This window comes from Dipodomys spectabilis, unplaced genomic scaffold (assembly GCF_019054845.1).
Source record: "Dipodomys spectabilis isolate Male_0828 unplaced genomic scaffold, ASM1905484v1 ptg000097l, whole genome shotgun sequence".
Lineage (NCBI taxonomy): Eukaryota > Metazoa > Chordata > Mammalia > Rodentia > Heteromyidae > Dipodomys > Dipodomys spectabilis.
In genome coordinates, this window is record NW_024870774.1 from 1,821,634 (window position 1) to 1,842,943 (window position 21,310).

Here is a 21,310-nt window from a genome sequence, read left to right on the forward strand (position 1 = left end):
TTTTTTTTTTTTGGGGTCTGGTCGTGGGGCCTGAACTCTGGGCCTGGGCACTGTCCCTCAGCTCTTTAGCTCAAGGCTAGCGCTCTACCACTTGAGCCACAGTGCCACTTCTGGCTTTTTTTCTTTTTGCTTATGTGATGCTGAGGAATCGAACCCAGGGCCTCGAGCATGCAAGGCAAGCGCTCTACCACTGAGCTACCTTCCCAGCCCGCTTTTTAAATTCTTAATAGAGTTAAAAAACAAAACATAACTCTATAATAAACCACCTTCAAAGGGAAAGCTTTTGAACTACTTCTTCAAAAAATGTATGTATTTAGTGGTTTTTTTCCCTCTTATGTCTTTAAAAGACATAATTTTTAAAATATGGTAATGCAGTGAGTAATACATACTATACCACATAATTAAAATGTCTATTTTCATGTAAAGTTAATCCTTGATGGTTTTAGTCTGCCTTTGAACATGACTAGGATCCATTTGCTACTTGCAGTGTGATAAGATACTACTAGAAGTGATAGTCTCAGGTCAATGTATTGTTTTTCTTGCTTTCCATCTAGAGGTTGGATTCCACAATTACACAGCTTTTTTGGTTCATCTTACTACATTGTGTTCCTTCTTTTTAAGGTTAAACTCATTTTTAAGGCCTATTGTGCATATTAGATTTATAACCCAGTGAAGTACATTCCAGCTTAGGCTTCTCATTGATTCTACAGTACCCATGAACTCCTTCCACTGAAAAAAGATAGAAGCAAGCTTCTCATTGTTTTTTGCTTCTATCTTTGTTCAATGGAAGAAGCTCATGGGTACTGTAGAATCAACTTAAGTGGTCATTAGAACTTATACTTAAGAATGTGGACATTTTATTTATCATGATGAGGGATGCTTATGAAAATTTTATCTCACCCTTAAAGTATCATCCAAATGGCATATCTGAATATTATGGCTTAAACCTTAAATATGCTTGGCCACTGGCCTATGATACTATTGGAAAGTGGTAGAACCTTTAAGAGATGGGGCCTATTGAGAGGAAGTTGAGTTATTGGAAGTGTACCCTTCCTCTTGCTCTCCTTTGGTTTTCCTGGCCACCAAGAGATGAGCAGCTTTGTCTGCCACTTTCTTCCCACCATTATATTCAGCATTACCACAGGCCTAATGGTACCAAGGTCAAGCAGCTATGAATTGTAACCTTTGCTACTAAGCCAGATAAACCTTTCCTCCTTTAAGTTATTGCTTGCCACAGTGACTAAAAACCAACCTAACACCTAAGAAAAATGCTCCAAATGGATTTGTGTATGTGTGTGTGCACAGACACACACATGCATGTGTGCATGCCAGTCCTGGGGCATGAACCCATGGCCTTGAGCTTTTATGCTCAAGGCTAGTGCTCTATCACTTAAGCCACAGCTACACTTTCAACTTTTTGGAAGTTTATTGGAGATTAAACATGTCATGCACGTTCCTGCCTGGACTGGCATCAAACTGTAATCCTCAGATCTTAGTCTACTAAGTAGCTAGGATTATAGGTGTGAGCCATGGGCACCTGGAAAAATAGTATATTTTTGTTGTTGGTGTTTTTTTTATTGTTGTTTGTGTTGTCATACTGTTTGTGGATATTAGGATGTAGTGATTAAGGGAAGCTTAAAAGCAATAACCAAAATGCAAATAAGCATAGTAGATCAAGGTTTGTTCTTTTAGATACTAGACCTACAAGAAGAATGTGCTTACCGAACATATAAACAACAAAAGAGAAGATGAAAATAGTCTAGGTTTATAATTGAAGCAAATATGAGTCACTGGCTGAGCAAATACTGTGAAAATACACAAAAAAAGAAAGCCAACCAAACCAGCTGGTGGAAAAGTGATTTCTCCTTTTACTCCTTAAAGAGTTCATTGTGATGGGGGCCACTATAAAGCTGTGTTGTTTTTATGCTGCTCAGAAATAATGCCCCTAGGAAAAAACAAAGGTAATCTCTCATTGGCACTTTCTTCACTTAGGCTGTAGGCACTATAGATGCTCAGAAGAAGGGTATCATTCCTTCTCATGAAAATGGCTTCTAGGTCTTTGTGATTATCCATAGCATTTGCTCTCTTTTTCTCACAACTCTTTGAAGATGGGGATTTACTAATCCACCTTGGTTCCAAATACTTTGCATGCCTAAACTGGTGTGTCATTCATTTGACTTCTGAATTTGAGAATATGTACCTCAAAACCAAAATGTTTGGGGTTAGAAGTGTGGTTCCAGTGGTAAACTTTATACCTAGCAAGTATAAGGACTTGAGTTCAAATCCTAGTACTGTCAAAAAAAAGTTTGTAGGAGTACATGAGTCTGATTACCATAGAATAAGGTATACAGTTTCTGGGATATATTTTCATATTTCAAAATAACTGCATGCAGGACATAATAAGAAAAAAATCCAGAGTTCATCATATTTAACATGCTGGTAAACTTTTTCCTAGATGTCTCTGTATGCATATAAATTGGCACAGAATTGTACATCCATGAGTTTGTTTTCTATGTGTTATTCCATTGTATGGATGAATGCCCTATAACCCATAAAGACTGATGGATATTTAGGATACTTAGGATAATGTTTTGGTCTTAAAAAATTAATCTGAGGTAGCATGTATCTATAACTCACGTATGTGCATGTTTACTCATTTCTTACTTGCTGGTTCAAATGTTTCAACCCACATATTAATCTCTGTGAGCACAAATTATAATTTGTCAAAATCTTAGACAAATAAGGGCTAGGTAAAATTGTATGGCTTAACATTTATAAATAGATAGGTATAGGTATAGATATAGATATAGATATATACCTATATATCTTGAGTGAGGAAAGGGAAGACACTGTACAAAAGGAAATGTAGCGGGACACTGGTGCCTCATGCCTATAATCCTAGCTACTTAGGAAGCTGAGATCTGAGGATCATGGTTCACAGCCAGGCTGGGCAGGAAAGCTGGAAAAAGCTGGAAGTGGCACTGTGGCAGAGCACTAGCCTTGAGCACAGAGAGGCTCAGGGACAGAGCCCAAGCTCTGAGTTTGAAGTCCCAGAACCTGGAAAAAAAAAAGAAGAAGAAATGTACTCATTATCTGACTCATGTAATTGTAATCCCTCTGTACATTATCTTTATAATAACAATAAATTAAACATGTATATCTCTAAATATTGTAGTTTACAATCTTGAAACAAATTTTGGAAGCCATCCTTAGTGGATGCTACATTTGAGAATAAGTAAAAAAATACTTTGTAAATTCATGAAGTGTTGTACAAGCTTTAGTGATTCATTACTAGTTTTTTACAGAGCAGATGCCATGTATTCTTGTTTATGGAATTCTTTTATTTGTTTAAAAACAACTCATTAAATATGGGGGGAAGAGGCTCCTGTAGACAATAGTTCTGAACTGTAAGAGGTCAACAGGAAAACAGATCTTAGCCATGGAGATAAATTGTTGGCCCATGTTCAGGACCTGGGTATCCCAGGTAAGGTGAAATATAGTCTTTGTTTGGAGTTTCTCCTTGCAGGTATTTCTTTGCCTATCTTCACATATGTTTTCTAATTGATAAGAGAGTATTTTAGCTATTATTCATATCACTATAATTTTCTTTATTCTATTTCAAAGTTTCTTCTTCCTTCAAAGATAGGATTTACTGAGTGCCTTATTGATTCATTGTCAATTTCATAGATGCTATGAGGCCTTAACTATGTATTTTTTAAAATTAATAATTAAAATTAAATAATTAAATTTAAATTTAATTAAATAATTAAAAAATAAAATTAATAATTTTATTGTGAAAATACTGTACAGAAGCCTCCCCCGTGCCCCTCCACCCAATCCGCCCCCCCCCACCAAAGTTGTAAAGTTTGTTTTCGACATGACAACTTGTACTTCTCATTGTTGTAACAGGTCCACCTGTATCTTAAACGACTTGTTTTTCCCCTTCTCCTCCACAAATTATACCGACATAAAATATAGTGAAAGCAGGGGTTATACTGTGGGGGAGGACATACAAAGCAACAAAGAAATAATCTTATAAATGCTTTAGAAACAAATACATGAAAGAAAAAAAACCATTTAAGTACATATCTAAGGGTTCATTTTCCTAACATCACATTATCTGACCTTTTCTGCTTGACTCATACATATACTAGATATTGCAAATGAGGGAAACTATGGGACCTATGTTTCTTTGGGCTTGGCTTACTTCACTTAATATAATTTTTTCCAAGCCTTTCCATTTCCTAACAAATGGGGCAATGTCATTCTTTCTGATGGAGCCCTAGAATTCCATTGTGTATATATACCACATTTTCTTGATCCATTCCTCTACTGAGGGGCATCTGGGTTGGTTCCATATCTTAGCTATGGTAAATAATGCTGCAATAAACATAGTTGTGCTGGTAGCTTTAGTGTGATCTTGTTTGTGATCATTTGGGTAAATGCCCAAAGGTGGGATTGCTGGGTCATAGGGAAGATCTATGTGGAGTCTTTTGAGGAACCTCCATACTGCTTTCCAAAGTGATTGAACAAGTTTGCACTCCCACCAATAATGTAGTAAGGTTCCCTCTGTCCACATCCTCTCCAGCATCTGTTGTTATTAGAGTTCTTGATTATAGCCATTCTAACTGGGGTGAGGTGGTATCTCAATGTTGTTTTGATTTGCATTTCTTTTGTGGCTAGAGAGGTTGAGCATTTCTTCATGTGTTTATTGGCAATCCTTCTTTCCTCTTCAGAGAAGTTTCTCTTTAAGTCTTTAGCCCACTTATTTATTGGGCAATTGTTGTTGGGGGATTTAATTTTTTGAGTTCCAAGTATATTTTAGATATGAGACCCTTGTCCGTTGTATGGCTAGTGAAGATCTTCTCCCAATCCATCAGCTTTCTATTGATCTTACTAGCTATGTCCTTTGCCATGCAGAAGCTCTGCAACTTCATGCAATCCCATTTGCCCAACCTTTCTTTGATTTGTTGTGTTTCTGGGTCTCTATTAAGAAAATTTCGGCCTGCTCCAAGGAGATCTAGGGTTTCTCCTATTCCATCCCGTAATGTTTTCAGTGTGTTGACTCCTCCTTTGTTTCCCCTTATGATCCTTGTCCTCCCATCTCCCCCTCCCCTCCCCTTAACTATGGGTTTTTGATCTGGCTTTCTTGATCTGGTTCCTGTTTGACTTTCTACCATAGCAAGTCCATTCCATAGCCCTGGTTGTTTATCCCAGTAAAGAATGACTGAATTTGTAATGCTAATAGTTGTAAATATTGAATGTTGTTGCTAGGTGAGAGCTATTTGTCTATTCTAGTGACATCTCTACCTCCCCTTTTAGTTTCTACTTATAAGAACTATTAAGAATAATCAGTAGAACTGCATGGAAACAGTAGATGGCAGACTGAAAATTTACTCTATTGTTTATTCACATATTGGCATATTGTGGGGAGATTAATGTTTTCATCTCTTATTAGAAGATAAAAAAGTTTGAGGTACATAAAATGCTTAACCTTTACTTAAATAATCTTAGTAAAGGCTCTTGGTCTCAGATTTTCTGATTGATCTTTATATGTGAACTCAGAAAAACACAAAATTGATGTTATTTTCATATTAACAAATTTTTCTTACTTGGGAGGAAAATTAACATTTTTGGTTACTTTTCAGTTTCATGATTATGTAACAACATCTGACTTGTATATTTAGTACTTACATACTGTGAGGCTGAAGGGGAGTGTTTTCACATTTCTCTACTTTAGTTTCAACATTACAACCTTGTCAAGGTCAAGACCTGAAGCATAAAGAAACAATTAAATACAGTTAAGCTTCACTCATCTTCAATTGTACACTCTATCTGAATATCACTGTGGCAAGTGGAAAGGGTTGACTGCATTAAAGTTGGAGATGAACCAGAGGCCTTTCAGAAGAGGCTATTTTTAGAAACCCTTTTGGATAGGAACGGTGTGGCTCCAAACCAAGGTAGAGAAAATGAAATTGAAGAAAAACTGATAGAACTCAAAAATATTAAAGCCATGGATCTTGGCAATTGCATTGTTATGAGAAATTGAAGGGTTTGAGGGAAGGGAAGAATTGAGGATAACTCCCTGAAAACACTCAGTCATTAACTGGACAACAGAGGCTGTCTGAGTTTGGTGCATGATTGCTTTCTCTCAACTCTCCATAAACTGTGAAAAAATACTCAAGACAATTAACTTAAAAGGAGTTTTTTGCAGGGAGGAATTGGGGCTCAAGATTTCAGAGATCACAATTTTTGGTCAGTTAGTTTCATTATTTCAGGGCTTGTGGTGAATCAGAACATCATTGTGGGGAGCGTATAATGGAGTAGATCTGCTCACCACAAGGCAAGGTGAGAGGGGGGAAAAATGTTAAAGATCCTAAAATCTTCCAGAAGGCCATATACTCAATGACCTTATTTTTCCAATAGAGTCTACTTCCCAAACATTGTACTACCTCCTCATAACACCACATGTTGGCAATCAAGTCTTTTGAACTCGACCTTTGAGAGGCATTTAAGATTCACACTGAAACAATCTCTTCAGATTGTAGGTAGAAGTTGAAGTTGTGCTTTTGTAGAATTGCAATGTAGTAAAGCCCAATTTTAGAAAATGATCTTATTTTCCTTCTTTCTGTTGTTTGGGGTTTACTGTCCTGGAGGTCCTAAGTACCAGAGAAAACCAGCTGGTTCTTCCTATATGAGATTACCTTAACTGTTAACTTCAAAGCTTCTGATGTGAATGTCAACGTGTTGATTGCATTCTCTTGAATTGCATAACCTAAGAAATGTGATTTATGTACTACCTATTTACAAATCAGAGTTTAAACAGCACTCTATCCAGAGTACATATGTTGGCACAGCTAAGGCCAAAACACGATTTGAGGATTATATGTTTAATACAGACTCAGAACAGAGTTCATAATATTAGATAAATCAAGCATCCAATAATATTAAGTTGAATAAATGTTGACATTATCTCATCTCCTTAATATTTGCCAATGGCAGGGTTTTAGTTATTTGATTCTTGCTTCCTTTTGCTCCTTCTCTTTCTCCTCTGTCTTCTAGTCTCCTGACCACAAAGGTAAATGTCAATTTTAGTAAAAACCAAAAGTGTCAGTGTTGGAATACAAAATCATCTCATGCTTGTACCCCTTTGTATCTATACTTCCTCTGTCAGATCCCTGAGGTCACTGGTGTTTCTAACTTCCCCTCTAAGTGATAACTTTATTTCTTGGTTACTTGGGTAGTGATAAGCCATATCATTACAGTAGCCCTGAACTAACAAAATCCATATATCCATAAATAGACAGGTAGATAATCTGTCTATCTATCTACATATATATTTAAGATGACTCAAAGTAAGATAAGGAAGGTCTTGAGGAAAAACAAAAAAAAAGTGTAAGTAGTTTCTGCAAACATCACTTAAGGCAACCAGCTGCTTTGACTTGCAAACCATATTATAGGTTGGTTTCTTGGATAAAAAAGATTTGTAATTATATCTTACAGAAGCTGTGGATGGACTAGGAAAAGGGAAAAATTGCATGTAATTGCAATCTATTAGGGTACTACTGTTGCTGTAGTCACCTTGCTTCCATAAAATCGTCACATGGTCTTGGGCTGTATATTAATTTACCACCAGGAGATGTATGATCTTATGAAGTTGCCTTAGAGAATCAAGAGACAAAAGTCCTATGCATTTGGTCTTCCTATGGTCTTTCCTCCCCATATCCAACACCTCCTGTCTAGTCTAGAGTTTAGTTCCTATTTAGGCAAAAGGCTATTGGATTGGTGGTATATTTCAAAACAAGCATGCAATTTCCTAAAACTCTGGCAAAATACATGTGTCTCTTCTTTTATTCTGAAAGATCTTATACAATAAAAATGATAGATTTCAATCCTTTAACTCTAGTTTAAAAAAATGTGAGTCTGAGGTGCAAAAGCAAAAGCATGCCAGTTAGACCTATTGAAGAGAGAATGAACGTTGAATTTGAGAATATGGCTTATTTTCTATCTTACTTAGAGAATGGTTTGAAGCTACTATGTTGTTACCAAAACTCTTAGCCTTAAAGCTTGGCTTTGGATCCAAAGTTTGGACCCACATTAAGAGATACACATTTAGAGAAAATGACATGCATATAAATGGAAATGTGAATTTATTTATTGTTTTCATCAAATCTGGGGAAAGAGAAAATCTCCATGTGTCTCTGTCTTCCTCATACCAGTTTTACAAAACTTATTAAAAAATTGAAGTTATAGATAGACAGAAAGAGAGAGAGAGAGAGAGAGAGAGAGAGAGAGAGAGAGATGTAGGCCTTAATTACCTGCGAGATCACTTTTCTTCCTGGACCTAAGATGGATGGGCCATTTTTATTCGCAGAATGGTACTTGGTAAAATTCGTTAAGTCCAAGAATCCTGTTACACTACCACTGTCTCTTTTGTATGTCTCTAAATGATGACAAGTGAGAAGCTTCGGAGCTAACAAAGAATAAGTATGTGTTCCCTGTTTCTGAAAAATGTCCTGGAAAAATCATAGCATAAAGCACAGTGGGGAGTTCTGTTTGCTAACTTGTGAGACATGACAGTGTATCATTAGTAATCAGCAAAAAGTCATTTTTTTCTCAGTCAGCATGAAAACCCAATGTTAAGCATAAAAAATGTCATAATGCCAGCACCGGGAAATGTACATGTAGATTTGAAAAATCAACATCAATAAATCTATATTCTCATCTCACATGTTATATATGCTTAGTGCCACTGAGTGCCACAGAATTTAAACTAGGAGAAATTTTCTTGACCAGTGAGATACTTTTTTTTTTTTTTAACATATTTTTTCTCCCCCACTGGAAGGTTGCAGATGTTATACAGGTTAGAGATGGGCAGCTATGCTGGAAGCATTTGTGATTCTTGCAATGGGTAGGGTATACCTTTGGTCTTCTATCATAAATCTTGAGATTTAAGACAAACCTTTGATGTGGTCAGTAGTCAACTCCTGGAAGACAGAAAACCATATTTTAAAGTTTTATTATATCATATTTGAGCATAAGGTAGTTTATAATGGGACTTTGTTTAGTAGCTAGCTCAATTTTACAGCAATCTGAGCAACTCTACCAGCTGCTAGTACTATCACATAACTGCTGCTGGTCCATTTGTCAAATCTCTAAGTATTCATTGCAATCTGCATGATCACTCCAAGGCTCTGAATTCTGTTTTGTTTTTTCTTTATTTTTGTAATGATACTGGGGATTGAACTCATAGCACTTGTCACATGAGCCACAACTTCAGCTTCTTTTTGCATTTGTTATTTTCAAAGCAGGGTCTTTCCTTATGCCTGGACTGTAATCTTTCTAATGTGTTTTCCTCTGTCACGTGGGATGACAGGCATGTGTCACTGTCTCCAGTCAATGAGTGAGATGATATTTCTCAAACATTTATGCCCAGATTAGCCTTGAACTGTGATCTTTTGATCTCTGCTTTTTTTTTTTTTTTTTTTTTTTTTTTTTTTTTTTTTATTGTAAAGCTACTATACAGAGGGTCACAGTTACATGAGTGAGGTTATGAGTACACTTCCTCTTGAACATTGTTACCCCCTCCATTGTTTTCCCCCTACCATCCCCTCCCTCCCTCCCTTCCCCGAGGTTCTTTTTTTTTTTTTTTTTTTTTTTTGATTGTGATTAAATGATTACATAATTTCAAAGTCACAAGTTCATTCTAACTTCCCTGGAGCAAATTGTCTACCACAGTCTGTAATATATAACAGTGTTCACATGTTATATACCATATTTGTGATCAGCAGCATGAGGATATTTAGTAGTGGTTCAACCAGATGAGCGGGAGTTCTTTGTTTCTTAAGTCCTGTTAGTTTTGTCGTATCACTAACCTTTTGGATTTAGCATCCACTTATGAGGGAGACCATGTACCGTTTGTCTCTTCGTTCTTGGCTTACCTCGCTCAACATGATTCCTTCTAGCTCCATCCATTTCCCTGCAAATGCCATTATTTTGTCATTTCTAATGGCTGCATAATATTCCATTGTGTATAGATACCACAATTTTTGGATCCATTCATCTGTGGTGGGGCACCTAGGTTGTTTCCATATCCTAGCTATTGCGAACAGTGCTGCAATAAACATGGAGGTGCACGTGTCCTTGTATATTGGTTCCTGTTGTTCAGGGTAGATGCCTAGAAGTGGTATGACTGGGTCGTAAGGGAGGTCAATCTTTAGCTTTCTAAGGACCCTCCAGACTGCTTTCCAAAGTGGTTGTATAAGTGTACATTCCCACCAGCAGTGTAATAGGGTTCCTCTTTCTCCACATCCCCTCCAGCATTTGTCGTTGGCTGATTTGTGGATGTGGGACATTCTGACTGGGGTAAGGTGGTATCTCAGGGTTGTCTTTATTTGCATTTCCTTCACCACCAGGGATGATGAACATTTCCTCATGTGTTTCTTTGCCATTTTTATTTCTTCATTTGAGAAGTCCCTCTTTAGTTCCCTTGCCCATTTAGTAATTGGTTTGTTAGGTTTGGGAGGGATTAGTTTCTTGAGTTCCCTGTATATACAGGATGTTAACCCCTTGTCTGATATATTGCTGGTAAATATTTTTTCCCAATTAGTTGGTTGTCTTTCTAGCTTAGTTGCGATAGATTTAGCTGTGCAGAAGCTTTTTATTTTAAGGTAGTCCCATTTGTCGAGTCTCTCTCCAACTTGTTGTGACCCTGGGACTCTGTTCAGGAAGTTCCTTCCTGTGCCTATTAGTTCAAGTGTCTCTCCTACTCTGTCCTGCAGTAGTTTCAGAGATTCAGGTTTAATGTTAAGGTCTTTAATCCATTTTGAGTTGATGTTGGTGCATGGTGATAGGCTGGGGTCCACTTTTAGTTTTCTGCATGTGGCTGCCCAGTTTTCCCAGCACCAGCGGTTGAAGAGGCTGTGTTTCTTCCATTGTATGTCTTTGGCTCCTTTGTCGAATATCAGCTGGCTGTAGGCCTGTGGATTTATATCTGGATCTTCTATTCTGTTCCATTGGTCTTCGGGTCTGTTTTTGTGCCAGTACCATGCTGTCTTTGTGATTATAGCTCTGTAGTAGAGTTTGAAGTTCGGCATGGATAGCCCTCCCATATTGTCTTTATCCCCTAGAATTGTTTTGGCTATTCTAGGTCTTTTGTTGTTCCATATAAATTTTTGGACTGTTTTCTGTATTTCAGTGATGTACGTCATTGGGATTTTAATAGGAATTGCATTGAATTTGTATATTAATTTTGGAAGTATCACCATCTTTACTATATTAAGTCGGCCTATCCAGGAGCATGGGAGGTCTTTCCATTTCCTAGTGTCTTCTGCAATTTCTTTCTTTAACTTTTTATAGTTCTCATTAAATAGTTCTTTTACATCTTTGGTTAGGTTAATTCCTAAATATTTTATTTTTTGGGAGGTTATTGTGAATGGGGTTGCTCCCTTTATTTCCCTCTCTTCCTGTGCGTTATCAGTGTATAGGAAGGCAACTGATTTTTGTGGGTTTATTTTGTATCCTGCTATTTTGCCGAAGTGACTTATGATTTCTAAAAGTTTGGGGATGGAGTTTTTGGGATCGTGGAGGTATAGTATCATGTCGTCTGCAAAAAGGGATAGTTTCACTTCTTCTTTCCCTATGCGGATCCCTTTAATGTCTTTTTCTTGCCTTATTGCCCTGGCTAAGGGTTCTAGGACTATGTTGAAGAGGAGTGGAGACAGTGGACATCCTTGCCTTGTTCCTGTTTTTAGGAGGATTGGTTGTAGCTTTTCCCCATTAAGTATAATATTGGCTATTGGTCTGTCATAAATGGCTTTTATTGTTTTTAGAAATGTTCCTTCTATTCCTATTTTCTCCAGAGCTTTTAGCATGAATGAATGTTGAATTTTATCAAAGGCCTTTTCTGCATCTGTGGCGATAATCATGTGATTCTTGACCTTGGCTCTGTTGATATGCTGGATTACATTTATTGACTTACGTATGTTAAACCATCCCTGTGTCTCTGGGATGAAGCCTACCTGATCATAGTGTATTATTTTTTTTATGTGTTTCTGGATTCTGTTAGCTAGAATCTTGTTAAGGATCTTTGCATCTGTGTTCATCAAGGAGATTGGCCTGTAATTCTCCTTTTTGGTTGGGTCTTTGCCTGGTTTGGGGATGAGTGTGATATTGGCTTCGTAGAATGAGTTTGGGATAGCTCCCTCCTTCTCTGTTTCTCTGAAGAGCTTGAGGAGTATGGGTATTAGTTCTTCTTTAAAGGTCTTATAGAATTCTGCTGTGAATCCATCTGGTCCTGGGCTTTTTTTTGTTGGAAGACTTTTGATAGCTTCCTGTATCTCATTATAGGATATTGGCTTATTTAATTGGTTAACTTCTTCTTTGCTCAGTTTGGGTAACTTGTATTTCTCTAAAAATGCATCCATTTCCGCCAGATTTTCTTCCTTTAGAGAGTATAGCTTTTGAAAGTAGTCTGTTAGAATTGTTTGGATATCTTGGGTACGTGTTGTGATGTTTCCCGTGGCATCCCTAATCCTATTAATATGGGTTTCCTCTCTTCTTTTTTTAATTAATCTTGCCAACGGGCCATCAATTTTGTTTATTTTTTCAAAGAACCAGCTTTTTGTTTGGTTTATTTTGGTTATGGTTTTCTGATTTTCTAATTGGTTAATCTCTGCTCTCAATTTGGTTATCTGGCTTCGTCTAGTGGCTTTAGGTCCCATTTTTTCTTGTTTTTCTAGCTGTTTTAGTTGCAACATGAGATTATTTACTTGGTCTGTCTCCATTCTCTTGATGTGGGCACTGAGGGCAATAAATTTGCCCCTCAGGACTGCTTTTGCTGTGTCCCACAAGTTTCTTTGTGAGGTGTTTTCATTTTCATTGAGTTCTAGGAAATGCTTTATTTCTTCTCTGATCTCTTCTGTTACCCAGGCCTTGTTAAGGAGTGTGCTGTTCAATTTCCATGTATTAGAGAAATTTCTGCGGTATGCTTTGTTATTGAGAGCTAGCTTGATTCCACTGTGGTCAGATAGGATACAGGGGATTATGTCGATCCCTTTGTATTTGCTTAAGTTCCTTGAATGAACTATGATATGGTCTATTTTGGAGAAAGTTCCATGAGCTGCTGAGAAGAATGTGTACTGTGTTGTTTTAGGGTGAAATACTCGGTAGATGTCAGTTAATTCCGCTTGAAGTATGGCCTCACTTAATTCGGTAGCTTCTTTGCCAATCCTCTGGTTGGTAGACCTGTCCTTTGGTGAGAGTGGCGTGTTAAAGTCTCCTAGTATTATCGTATTGGGATCTATTTTATTCTGTAAGTTTGAGAGCATTTGTTTAACATATCTGGGTGCACCGATATTTGGGGCATATAAGTTGATGATGGTTATATCCTCCTCTTGGATTGTTCCCTTTATTAATATGTAATGTCCGTCCTTGTCTTTCTGTACTGATTTTAATGAAAAGTTTATTTTGTCAGATATCAGGATAGCTACACCTGCTTTCTTATTGGGGGAATTTGATTGGTAGATCCTTTTCCACCCCTTCACTCTGAGTTTGTTTGTATGTTTGGCTGAGAGGTGGGTCTCCTGAAGGCAACAGATGGATGGGTCTTGTTTTCTGATCCAGTCCTCAGTTCGTTTTCTTTTAATTGGCGAATTCAGCCCATTTATATTAAGAGAAAGTATAGAGAGATGCATTGTTGTCCCTGCCATTCCGTTTTCCTAAGTTTTTCTTCTTTCCTTTCCTCCTGTGCTTGCTCAGTTAGACTTTGAGTAATGCCTGTTTGGGGCAGGTCCCAGTTCCTGGTTGCTTTCTTCAGGTTGTGTCCCCCCTCTTAGAATTCTTTGTAATGCTGGCTTAATGTTTATGTATTCATTTAGTTTTTCTTTGCTATTAAAAGTTTTCAGTTCTCCATCGAATGTGAATGCTAGCTTTGCCGGGTATATCAGTCTGGGTTGGCAGTTATTGGCTCTCAGGGCTCGTATGGTGCTTTCCCAGGCTTTTCTTGCATTCATTGTTTGTGTGGAGAGATCTGCAGTGATTCTAATTTTTTTCCCGTTGTAGTATAGCTCCTTCTTCATTTTTGCTGCATGCAGGATTGTTTCCTTATTATTCAGATCCATCATTGTTACTATTATGTGCCTAGAAGTGTTTCTCCTGGGATCTTGCTTGTTGGGTGTTCGATAAGCTTTTGTGATGTAGTTAAGATGGTCGTTTTTGAGGTGGGGAAAATTTTCATTGACTATCTTGTTAAATAGGTGTTGCATTCCCTTGCTCTGGAATTCCTCACCTTCGTCCACTCCGATTATGCGAAGGTTAAATTTTTTAGCATTATCTGCTTGCTCTTGAATTTCCCTTTGGTTTAATTTGAGTGATTTTTCCATATCTGTCACTTTTTGGTCCAGTTGGTGTATTCTGTCTTCTGTATCTGACACTCTACCTTCCATTTCATTCACTCTGTTGACCGTGGCTTCTATTGTGGTTTGCATGATGGAAATGGATCCCTTTATGGATTCAATGTTGGTTCTCAGAGTACTGATCTCACCTCTCAATGAGGTGATATCAGTATGCATTACCTCTAATTTGGCGTTTATCTCACTTCTTACTGAGGTTTGTGCAGCTTCTATTTTTGCATCCAATTTTTGTTTGATATCCTGTATATCTTTTGATAGTTCATCCTTGTGCTCTTTCAATTTCTGATCCATTTCTCGCTTTATTTCTTGAGTCATTGCCTCCAGCAACCCTTGGATGTAGTTTTTGTCTTCCATTCCTGCTTTGCTCCCACTGGGGCTCTCCCCTGCGTGGCTGCTGGCTTTTGAGGTGAGCTTGCTGTCCTGGGTAGTGGTAAACCTTGTGATTTTTCTCTGTGATTTTCGCATGGGGGTTCAGGAGACTGCTCTTCAATCTTGTTTTGGTGTGTCTGTCTTTGCTTGGTTGCTGATTCTCTATTGGTAGAGAGAGTCTGTGTCTGATCTGGATTCTGTTGGGAGCCTATTTCCAGCTGCTATTCACTTAGGATTCTCAGCTCTCTGCTGTAGCAATTCCCGCCTTTGGAAGGGTTGAGCAGCCTAGACTGCTTGTGTTTGCTCCTGCGGGTGCTCTTGGGAAGATCAGATGCTCTGGATGCACTCTCCCAAATACTGGAGTCTGCTATGGGCTCCTGATGTGTTTTTGTTTGTTTTGGGCTGGTTGTGGGGCTTGAACTCTAGGTTTGGGTGCTGTCCCTCAGCTCTTCAGCTCAGGGCTGGCACCCTACCATTTGAGCCACAGCCCCACTTCTGACCCTTTTTGCTTTGTTCAGGCGCCGGTCCCCTGGCCTGGTTCCGGCCCCAGCCTGGAGCGCGCTCGTTAGGCCTGTGCTAATGTGTATACCACCTTGGTTATGCAGCCTGGAGGACACAGTTCAAATTTCTTCTACTGTTGGTAGTCTTGACCCAGGGGCACTGTTCCTGGCTTGAGCATTTAAGCTCCCTTCCCGGGGCGCTCTTGCTCTGGCCTGGCCAGCAGAGTGTGCTCCACCGGCTGGTGGGGCTCTCGAACAGTTCCCAGTTTTAGTGGGTCCTGTGGTCCGGGTGTTGGGGTAGGGAGTCTAGGTCAGGGTCTGGGGATTCCCTCCAGCTCTGGTCTCCCTTGATGGATTCCCTGTCCCCTGATGGGTACTCACCCTGTAGGTCGTCAGTTGTTGTTGCAGTCTGTCAGTTGTTGTTGCAGTCCGAGTTCAGTTGGGGTGGTTGCGGGCTGGGTTGGGCGGCCCCCCGCCGGGTCGTTGCGATCGCGATTGGGCGGGTGGTCGGTGGACAGGTCCCTTTGTGGCGCTGCTGGTGCCGGGCGGCTTTGGCGGGATGGAGCCTCTCCGCTCCGGTGGAGAGTGATGGGTGGGGTGGGATCCTCCTGGAGACTCCCGGCTGGTAGGTTTCTCTGTTCCTGGCGATCCGCTGTTCTGCAATCCGGTACCTGGTGATCTGCAAGCAGCCCCCTGTGTCTCTGTGGCTCCGGCAGCCCCTGCCGGGCCGGCTGGCCGGCGGCTTGGCGCACTGCCGCGCGGCCAGTAAAGGTTGGGGGAGGGGTCTTCGCTCTTCTCTGTTCTGAAATTCTTCTTTTCCTCTCTTTCTTTTTTTGTTATTTTCCACCTCTGGTTTTTCTCTGAGTGTTCGTCTTTTTGTTGTTGTCGGTCTCTTGGGGAGATTAAAGGTTGGAACTCGAACTCTCTTTTTGGTTGGAGAGAGCTGTGGCGTTTCCCTACTGCCCCGTCGCCATCTTGAGCCCTGTCTGATCTCTGCTTTACTTGTTGCTAAAGTTACAGGCTTGAGCTACTGTGCCTGACCTAATTCTGATTTTTTAAATTGCCTGAACAAGTATCAGTAATTAGTCACAGCCTATTCATTAGTGAAGTGATAGACTATAGAAAATTTTCAAAGTTGCTGTTGTCCATACCAAGATAGGATTCATATTCAAATTGACCTTGAACCTTTTAGACCCAAGTAGAATTAAGACCTCTGGGAAAGTACACGTTTTGGAAAACTAAATATAACAGTGGGGCTGTGTATGTGTAAGTACGGTGGGGGAGACTCATTGTGAGTCAGCAACATACTGCTTTATTTTCTTAATTATTGGGCACCCACTGCCAGTTAACTACAAGAGCATAACATGTGGGAACTTCTGGATAACATTTCCAAAATACCTAGCATTAGTCAGATACTTTTTTGGAATTCCATGGCCACTTTGGCTGAAGGACACTGTGGAGACTTTGGCAAGGGTTCGGAGTATGGCAAGTAGATGCAGAGGAATGCTGGAAGATAGGCCCATTGCATAAGGCTAAGAAATAAGAGTCACTACTGAGCTGATCAAAGGCAGCCAAGGAAGGATGGTTTTCTGTTGATAAAATAGTTATTTTGCAGAAAAAGATCTAGGTGTCTCCATTGTGAAGGGAATGAAGGATAAGGATTTACATTTGACTCAAAGGAGATTTGGAAGGGGAATTATGAATGTCTTAACTTTAGTGATCATTAGACAGTAGAAAGACTTCTAAACAGGAAATATGAATCTGTGTTCCTTAAATAATAGGGAATTGGCAGTTGGAGTGAGGTGCACTTGCGGTAGAAATTCACAAAGTCTCTAGATCCTATTGCATGGTGCTCATCTCCCATTGGGTTTAACATTTTCAGGGAGTAAATATATATTTTCATTTTTCTCCATAGCTATTGCAAGAATAAAGAATATTTCTCTAGTGCATTTCAAGCAATTAAGTGTTTAAACTGCAAATTGAAAAGTACTTCACCTGAAAACTAGCTTGCTGTTCATATTCTATAAGCCCTGCAATGCTGTCAGTTCCAACTTGCCTTTTCTTTATCTTCAGAAAATTCACTGAGTGCCCACCTCGCTGGCTCTACAATGAGTGCCAAATCTGCCATCAGCAAGGAAATTTTTGCACCTCTTGATGAAAGAATGCTGGGCGCTGTCCAAGTCAAGAGGAGGACAAAGAAAAAGATTCCTTTCTTGGCAACTGGTGGTCAAGGCGAATATTTAACTTATATCTGCCTGTCAGGTAATGAAAACCAAGTACTTATGTTCTTAAAAGAACTTGTTTTAAACAGTTAAATTTTAAGGTATCTGGGACAGTTGTATTCATTTTTATATATTTCCATTCTTTAATCCTTCTGTTCTCTCTGTTACCTTTCTCTGATCTTTATTCACTCATAGCATCTGTATTTTGAAGATCCGTTGTATGGAAAAAAAAGTGTTCAATTTTAATGCATTTTTCAGTACATTGTTTCTGCAAAGGACTTGGTACACACACACACACACACACACACACACACATACACACACACACACACACACACACACACACACACACACACACACACACACACACACACACCCTTCAAAAGAAGTGGTCTGTGAGGACTTTTGCTTTATAACAATTCTTGGTTTTCAAATAATGTTCATTACTAGCAACCTGAGCTTTATTGACTTTCTTTTTCTAAACCATTGTCAACAATTAGTAGTAGTTTGTCTTGAGATAACTATTGGTACCTTATGGAATGTGAGAAAGAAGCTTCAGTTCACAAATCAGTGCTTTGCCTGACAGCTAGTCCCTTGTCAGGAATGAGCATCTGTTTTATTAAGCTTAGAGGTTTGTTGGATTATTTTTTTCCTTTCTGTTTGTGATTATAGTAGATCTGTAGGATTTATACTAAGTTTTTTGAGATAAAATTTGGATAAATGTTTCATGCAGTTATAGGTGACGCTAATCTGAACACCTTGGGCATTTGTTGTATTTCTGATAATATTTCTTATAATAGAGAGATGGAGAAATAATCTTAGATTTAATTCATCCCTTTTTAATTTATTTCGCTTGTGGTTTGGAAATAAAACTTTATTTTTTGGGCCTACTTTTGACTTAAAAAAATAGGTCTATGGGGGAAAGCAAAGGAAGGGGTGACATTGTCCAAGAAGCATTGTACTCATTATCTGACTTATGGAATTGTAAACCCTTTATACAACTACATAATAAAAACAATAAAAATCTAAATATAAAAATTTGAGAATAGAAGGCAACTAAGAGCCAGAAAAAAATGTCTATGGTAAGTTTATCAGAATTCATTTCAAGGTGCAAATAATGTTTCATCAGACAGCATGTGTAAATTTATAAGACTTTATCTTAAATTGAAGAGAAATTAAAAACATAACATTTTGGAAAGAATGACTGTACTTATTGAGAAAGTTTTATTGATATAAATATAAGAGAATTAGCCTTGAAACATTGGTCTCTCTTTCCCAAATAAGGATTAGGCTGATACAATTTGGCTGTTGTTAGAAGATAACTTATATTTCTTCATATGCTAAGCATGACCTGGCATATAGTTGGAGCTTAATTAGTGAAAAGACAGAAGTTGCCTTTCCTAATTCAGTTCTAATATTTTGTTAATAAGCTTAGGGTCCTAAAAACTCCTTTTCATATTCTTACATTAGATCCTAGAGCTTTGCTTGTATTAGGAGTGTATAAAGTATATTCCAATGAATTTTGTTTCATGTTTGGGCTGAGCTGAAATTGACTGAGCACAGATATATAATGTGTCTAATTTTGTTAAGCTCTCTTCTCTCTCTAGTCTCTAGTGTCTCAACATTTCCTTGAGATTTCTTTTTTTAATTTTATTTTATTGTAAAGATGCTGTACAAAGGGGTTACAGTTGCATGAGTAAGGTAATGAGTACATTTCTTGTCGAGCATTGTTACCCCCTCCTTTGTTGTTCTCCCCCTATCCCTTCCTTCTCCTACCTTTCTCACTCCCCCCCCACCAAAAAAAAAGTTGCAAAGTTCATATCCATTGTAGTGTCTTGTGGGTATCATTGTTGCAATGGGTCATCCTGTGTCCTTGTTTCAGCGTTTTGTTATTCCTCTTCCCTTCTCTAAATTAGACCTATGTATATACAAGATGCAAGGTACCAAAATCAAGTATAGTGACAACAGGGGATATACCATAGGGGGAAGAACATACAAAAGAAACAAAAAAAAAATCACATAGTACATTTAAAACTACAACAACAAAGAAAGACCTCTTGTGTTCTTATCTTGGGGTTCATATCACTTAGCATCATCTTATATGGTCACATGTACATAGCTTTTGAACTTTTCTGCTCATCTGATAAAATTATCCTAAACGTATACTAATTATTGCAAATGAGCATGGGAAACCATGGGACCTATATTTCTTTGGGTCTGGCTTACTTCACTTAAAATGATTTTTTCCAATTCTTTCCATTTCCTAACAAATGAAGACAGTTATTTGAAGGAAAACTGGATGACTCAGAAACCTACTGAGCTTGCTTAGTGTACACCTATTGCTGAAGGAGAAAAGTTTTACTTGGAATTTAGGCATATGCTATTGTCTGCCTGATCATGAAGTCTGTGAGAGTGATACAAGGACTATAACAGCCTCATCTTAGTGAAATAGCATAACATTTCCCTGGGTGTAGAAGACAATGACCTGGGACCTACTGGATAACTGCATTCTCTTTCCAAATCACTAAGACATTCTGAAACTAGGAGAATTGCTTTTGGCTTGCAATGCAGGAAAACAATCTCTTGTCCTTTTTCTGGTTTTGAATGTTGGGAGGATAAATGAAGTATATCTGGCATTTCAGCAGACAGTAGAGTAGAAATTGGGGCAAGAAAAGTCTGGTCCTATAACACCTGCTTTTTGCAATGTAATTTTTTCTTATAATTGACAAAAAAGTAGCCATATTTATATTTATTTTCTAAGTTATGTAAAATTTAGAGGTACATCCCTGATAAGCTAATGCTTTAATTAAGAAATACTTAGTCAAATACGCATTAAGTGCCTTTTATGTCCTAAATGCTAAGGATACAATTATTAGAAAAACTTATAGATTACCAAATTTAATGAGGAAGAAACAGTAGATATAACAAGCATAGACTCTGAGAATGCCCAAAAGAATGTCTAGATAATCATATAGGAACAGAATTTAAACTGAGTAAAGAACCAAAAGGATTCTAGAAAAGTAGGAATTTGTTAGTGTTGAAGAGGGTGGTGTGGGGAGAGCAGACATCCCAGGTAAAAGGACAGAATGATAGGTTCATTAACAAACCAAGCAGGATTTGGGGCCTTTCTTTGTCTCCTATTCAGTATGTTCTTTGTAACTGACCACACATAGGAGGCTTTGAAGTGAAAGTTGAACCCTTCAATGACATTCTCCTTCCTGCTATTAGAGTGAATTGCCTATGCTTTCTGGGAGGCCAGGTCCTTCAACCACTGTACTTTACTTGCTGAAAACCAGCTATTCATTTTTAACAAGCAAACTTTGTCCAAATTAAGGCAAGGTCTGGAACTCTTCAAACAGCATGAAGCATTAAAGTAAAAGAGAGAAAGTATGACTTTCAAAGCTTGTCAAAACCTTCATCTATATATAATATATAATATATATCTATGTTATATTTTATACATTATTATATATATTGTATAATATTACATATTATATACATATTCCAATGTCTGGAAAAATCTGAGCAGTAGATTCTGTGATCATAAAACTTTTTATTATTTTTCATAAATTCATTTTTTATTATTTAATATGCAGTGATCAGAAAATAACATCATCTATGTTTCTAAATATAAGATTGCCTGGGAATAATAAAATGTACTCCTATCATAAATTGTTCTTCATGTAAAAAGTTTAGTTAACTTTAGAAGAAGTTGACAACATAATTAATAAGTTCCTGTGTATAAGCAAAAGGTAATTCACATGCTGTTTTAAGGCCTCATGAGAAATTAAGATGAATCAAGTAAAAA

The 21,310-nt window shown here is 38.1% G+C and overlaps 1 protein-coding gene across 1 annotated transcript in view; it reads left to right on the plus strand.

Annotated features, from left to right (window-relative positions):
* The window catches only part of Stxbp6 (syntaxin binding protein 6), a 273,277-nt gene that overhangs the window by 68,924 nt on the left and 183,043 nt on the right, over window positions 1-21,310 (plus strand). The window contains exon 2 of the mRNA XM_042686420.1: window positions 17,354-17,542. Within this exon, the coding sequence (XP_042542354.1) occupies window positions 17,389-17,542 (154 nt within the window). The 5' untranslated portion in view covers window positions 17,354-17,388. The remainder of the gene's footprint in view (window positions 1-17,353; window positions 17,543-21,310) is intronic.